General features: G+C 38.0%; 1 protein-coding gene across 1 annotated transcript; it reads right to left on the bottom strand.

The window, feature by feature from the left end:
• Positions 1–997: 997 nt before the first annotated feature.
• On the bottom strand, positions 998–5990 carry LOC109242974 (cytochrome P450 71A4-like). Its single transcript, XM_019409871.1, has 3 exons — positions 5934–5990; positions 1946–2401; positions 998–1831 (listed from the first exon to the last, which is right to left on the bottom strand). Exons 1-3 carry the CDS (start codon positions 5988–5990, stop codon positions 1220–1222), a joined length of 1125 nt encoding a protein of 374 aa, XP_019265416.1. The 3' UTR covers positions 998–1219.
• Positions 5991–6235: the final 245 nt, after the last annotated feature.

A 6235-nucleotide genomic window follows, 5' to 3' on the forward strand; every position in this document is an offset into this window, starting at 1 on the left:
TCCTGATTCCTGGTCGAGATCTCACGGTGAGCTGCCCCTTCTGAGCCGTTCAGCAGCATTACCGGAGCTTCTCTTCTTTTGTTGTTATTATGTACTGTCTATTCTGTTTCAGGCAGTAGGATAGTGGTATTCTTTTGTAGATTCTACTAGTTGCCCTAGTACTTGTGACACTAGTTCCTGGCGCACAGTGTAGACTATTATTTTTGGGATGTAACCATATTATTACGAACTTGTTTATTAATGAATGTTTAAAAACTTAACTGTTAAGAAAAATATTGAGGTTGTTTTTGGTAAATTAATAAGAATTCATTAGTTGAATTAGGGTTGGCTTGCCTGGCAACGGTGTCGGGCGCCATCACGACCTATGATGGAAATTGGGTCGTGACATAATTTTGATTGGATAAAATAATAATTACAGTTAAATATTTAAAACTTGAGATAAGATGCTATTAGAAATTTAAATTAGTAAGTTATTTCCTCTAATCTTGAATTAACTAATTAGAAAAAGAATCTAATTCAATACTTTTCCAACTTAATCATTCCTAAGACGAACCAAAAAATAGACGACTGTTGGGTGAAATATGGGAAGATAGGATAGTATTAAGAGGATTTGGTGATCATTTCCATGTCCAATGGGTGAAATATGGGAAGATAGGATAGTACTATATTAATGAAAAATGATTTGAAAGTGTTGGAGTATCAAACAACCCAACATATTACACCAGGAGATTATAAGAATTACGCATTTTCATCATATGTTGGGAGTTATGGAATTTAGGTCTGCAAGTAGATATATGAGTCTGCCAAATCCTCGCCACTACAAGGCGACTTTTGCCACACAAAAAAGTGATACTGGTGAGAAAACACACAAGTCACAGGTCAAAAGAGCAGGACGAAACAACAGATTGGTTCTTCACACAATTGGATAGTTGAATATTGAATAGCAAGAGAATAACATCTTTGGCCTGGCCCCTTATGCGTAGAATAGCTTGTATTTTTCGGTACATCAATGTTATCCTTGAAGCATAATAGATCAAGAACTCGTGCATACAAAAAAATAAAACATATGTTTAAATACTGAAAAAGGGAGCCAAACCAGTAAGCTTAATACAGATTGTAAAATTACAATTAGCCATAGCAATGATGGGAACTATTTTCCATGGCTAATATTGGTGCATATGTAGAATTGGTGATAGTAAGAAATGGAGGAAAAACACTCCTAACTAGAGCAAGGAGTGGCCACTGCTAGCAAAGGTGACTTCCTACGAATAGTGATGCCAGTGCCTTCAGTCATATCCAAATCCTCCCCTTTTATCCCTTCTGGTAATGCAAAATTGAACTTGTGCACAAGCCTCGCTATTGCTAGCTCATTTACAATAATAGCAAAAGCAATTCCTGGACAGCCCCTCCTGCCTGCACCAAAGGGAATCAACTCAAAATTTAGTCCTTTGACATCAATATTACTATTCAAGAACCTCTCTGGTCGGTACTCCTCCGGATTATCCCACGATAAAGGATCTCTTCCAATTGTCCAAACATTGATAAGGACTTGAGTTTTAGCAGGTATGTCATAGCCTAGCAATTTTACGTCTTCTGTTGATTCTCGAGGAAGTAGTAGTGGATCCGGCGGATGGAGTCTGACAGTTTCTTTGATTACTGCTTTAAGATACTGCATATTTCCTAAGTCATCCTCTGTTATCTCTGATTTCCCTTGGGCTAATTGTCGCACTTCATTCTGTAATTTTTCCATGGCTCTTGGATGCCTCAAAAGCTCTATCATTATCCACTCTAAAGCTGTATATGTTGTATCCGTACCAGCAGTAAATATATCCTATGGATTAAAAAAGAAACACAAAAAACAAATTAAGCAACAGTTATGTTATGTTACATTGAAATTAGGCATATTAGTTAGTCAACCATCCGGGGCATAAAACTTGGTCCTTACCAAGAGAAGAGCTTTCAATGAATCCCTTTGAAGAGGAAAGCCTGTTTCATTTCCATCCTGAATTTCCAACAAAACATCCACTAAGTCTTTAGCTTCACCCGCACCGTATTCTCCTTTTTTGATATGTTCTTCAATCACATTCTCCAAAAATGTATCCAACTCCTTTGCTACTTTATCCACTTTGGTGTCAAGACCATTGATTTTATTGACCCATTCAAGCCACGGAATATAATCCCCGACGTTGAACGTACCCAAAAGATCACCAAATTCATCTAGGACGGCCTTAGCATTGATTCCTTTTCCCCCTTCATTATATTTCCTCCCTAAGGCCACTCTGCTAATTACTTTTTCAGTTAGAGAACATAAATGATCTCTTAAGTTTATCACTGAACTCGAATCACACTCTTGNTTGTAAAGATAAGTTGTGCATTGTAGTGTATCGTATGTGTTTACCTCCTAGAACAACTTCATTTAATTTTTGGAAATGGAGCCACAAGTTGAATGATGTTAGTTCAGATGTCAGACCCTAACATTAGTCACTATAGTTTGGACAGAAAAGAGCCTAAGGGTAAAATACCTAGGAGTCAAAAACGATTGTTATTATTAGAGATGTATTTTTCGTAGAACTCATGCAAATGACTAGAAGATATGATATATGTAATGAGAACCAAGAGCAACCAATAGTGAATTTCAGGGAACGATTTTAACTTGTTCATATTTATTCAAATCAGAACTAGAAGTACCACGTTAGTAAGTTACTATAAGAAGCAGCTATTGATGTAAGATACAAGATATGGCAGTTCCCCTTTAGGTTATATGACTAAATGATTACCCGGGATGTTTATAGTATGATATGATTTAGTATTGTATAGAAAGTTTGGGGTTAGATATTCTAATTTCATTTAAGGCAGATGAATTCCCTAAGTGTGATCCATGCACATACTTTAGAAGAAGAAAAAAAAGGATAGTATGCGACCGTAGAACAGGGCCGGATGGTGAAGGAAGTTAGAATAACCTTATGCTTCACTTCATTTATTCAAAGCAGAGCAAGAAAACATGATGGTAGCAGGTGGTTAGTAAAAGAATAGTAAGCAAGTTTTGAGTTGATACAGTGAATTAGCTCTTTCAGCAGAGCTAGTAGAGGTACAATTTGATTCACTTAGCTAGGTTAACTTTAGTGAGTGGATGACAGTTTGAAATACCGAACGTGTGTTAGAACCCAAAGAGTTTATGCTAAGCTCAAAGTACAAGGGCAGTGGGAAAAAAATTAGCTAGCAGTGAGAGCACAAACTATAGAAGAATAGCCTTTAGGAATTACCGTAATGTGGTTTCTCCAGGATTGACAGTGTGAGAAGAGTTAAATTATTAAGATTGTATATGATAGTTGTGAATACATTAGCTTTCCATTAAGTGAATAATTCAGTTTTCCTAGTAAGAGAGATTTCTCAGAAGTAAGTTGGAAGATGAGTCGTCATTGACGTAGAGTGCAAAGAATTGCAGAAAATAAGGAAAGTTATTTGGATCTCAACAAAAAGAGAAAGATCCACAAGTATAAGACCTTTGGTCTAAGGGGTGATGTGAAAATTTTCAGTAAGTCCAGTTAGAGATTTGAAACCCGAATAGTTAGCATGGGATATGAAAAAGAAAATCAGTTCGGTAATGAGGTACCACAGAGATTATGTCTAGTATGTGTAATAAACACAAAGTGAATAGAATGATCAACGAGCTTAGTTATTGATGATAAAGTGATCACAGAAAAGCTATAAAAAAATCATTCCTATTTATGTGCCACGAGGGTAGTGCCATTGCACGAGACTCTAATTTTGGAGCACAAGTCAAAGACTTAGCTCGCAACAATGCTATAAGTGTTTTCAGGAAGTACCTTAAAAAGATAATAAAGTATGTGAAGTATAGCTCATAATTGAGGCAGACAAGAGGACTATGGTGAAAGAAGTTCACCACTTAGCCAAGATAGGAGTTCGATTTCGAACTACGAAGATGACAGAGTTGTTGTCTAGAACACGACTTGTCCCTCCTTAGTAGCCGAGAGAAGGGGAAAAAATTTGATGATCCCTACGTGTTGCAGTTGAAAGAGGAGATTCACAAGTATAAGATGATGGCTTTTGAATAAGGGGGAGATGATGGTACTTTGAGGTACCAAGACAGATTGTCTGTTCCAGACATAGTTGGACATAACAAGGGAAGATCATTTTAGAAGCCCATAATTCCAGGTATTCTTTCCATCCAGGTTCCCCAAATATGCATCATAACCAAGGAGATTTATTGGTTGAATGACATGAAAAAGAACGTCGCAGATTTTGTGGCCAATTGTCCGAATTGCTAGCAAGTGAAACTCGAGCAACAGAAAGCCTAGTCTTTTACCATAGTTTACACATATTTTGAGTAGAGATGGTAAATATGGAATGTATAACAGGATTATCTTGCTCAATTTGGAAGCATGATTTGATTGAGTGATTGTAAACCGACTTACCAAGTCAGCACATTTCTTGCCAGTAAAGACTACAGATTTAGTACAAGATTATGCCAAGTTGTACATTAAAAAAAATCGTCTAATTGCATGGGACTCTGTTGTATGTCATTTCAGACGGTGGTTCTCAGTTTAAAATGAACTTTTAGAAGTTCTTTCAGAAATGATTAGGTACAAGTTTTTCACCCTCAGAAAGATAGCCAGGCAGAGCGCATTATTCAAACAGTTGAGGATATGTCCTTGATGTTAAAAGTAATTGGGATGATCACATACCTCTCATTGACGTTGCTAATAATAACACCTACCATTCTAGTACCAAGATGGCACCGTACGAAGCTATGTATGGGCGAAGGTGTAGATTACCAATTAGTTGGTTCAAAGTTGGAGAAGTGGAGTTGTTAGGACCCGATTTGGTCTATCAGACTATAGAGAAAGTTAAGTTGATTCAAGAGCGTTTGAAGAAAACTCAGAGCCGCCAAAAGTCCTAATCGAGAGTGCGGTATAGAGACCTAGAGTTTCAAGTTGATGATTAGGTATTTCTGAAAGTTTCGCTTATGAAAGGCGTCATGAGATTTGGGAAGAAGGGGAAGCATAGTCTCTGCTATATTAGGCCATATAGATTCGTGCGAAGGATCGGTCAATTAGATTATGAGTTGGAGTTACCACCATAATTAGTGGTGGTACAGCGTGTCATGTTATAACATTCATGTCAGTTCAGTACTCAGATACTCATGTCAGTTCAGTACTCAGATACTCATGTCAGTTCAGTACTCAGATACTCATGTCAGATCAATACTCAGCTACTCATGTTAGTCCAATACTTAGACATTCATGCCAGCTTAGTACTCAGATTACTCAAATATTCGTGCCAGTTCAATCTTCGTATACCTATGTTAGTTCAGTATTCACGTATCCATGGCAGACCAATATTCAGTCAATGCAGTAGTCATTCAGTTCAGTATCTCAACAGTTCAGTAATCATGTATTCATTCAATTTAGTATGCAAGTGTTGGTGAAAGTTCATGTTTCCACCAGACCCGTTTAAGGTTTGGAGTTAGCAGAAGTTACAGCCAGGACAATCATTCGAGGACGAATGATCCCAAGGGGGAGATAATGTAACACCCCGTACATTCGGACTAGGTGTGGATATATTAAATGGGTATAAATATGATATTTTAGACATATGAAGTCCTAGAGAGACGATTATTGGTGAAAATAGTTGTTTCGGAATCAAGATGGAGAGTGCGGTGCATAAGATTCAACAAAATCGACTAAGTTTACAAAAGGTCCGTCTTCCAGCAGCTGTTAGTTAAAATGTGAAAGGAAATAAAAGAGGAAAGTTGTAGGACTTTGAAACAGCTTTCCAACGATATATTGTGGAGCCCAAACAGAGCTCTGTGCACAATGTTATGCCCGTTTTACAGAACAATGGGCAACCACCGCGCCCGGACCGTGCCCGGACCGCGACCGCGGTCGTGAGGCAGTGTTCCTGCTATTTACCGTGGTCGGTACCGCGGTCAGGCCTACAGGGGCACGGTGGCGGACTTGGGGAGTCATTTTTTAAGCTCTATTTCATCCCCCACAACCCCAAAACATAAAAACTTGCTCTAGAAAGGAAAGGTCTCAAAAACCTAACTCCTTAAGGGTCCCTCCACCACCGAAGGTAAGTTCTAATGGTGATTCTAAGTTAATTTTAATTTCCCAACGTCTTATTAACATGGGTAAACCCTTCATAACATTGGATATTTGATTGGGACATCATTGTTGAGAGAAGGAACCCTAGAACTCGAATTCAAGGTGAT

This window comes from Nicotiana attenuata, unplaced genomic scaffold (assembly GCF_001879085.1).
Source record: "Nicotiana attenuata strain UT unplaced genomic scaffold, NIATTr2, whole genome shotgun sequence".
Lineage (NCBI taxonomy): Eukaryota > Viridiplantae > Streptophyta > Magnoliopsida > Solanales > Solanaceae > Nicotiana > Nicotiana attenuata.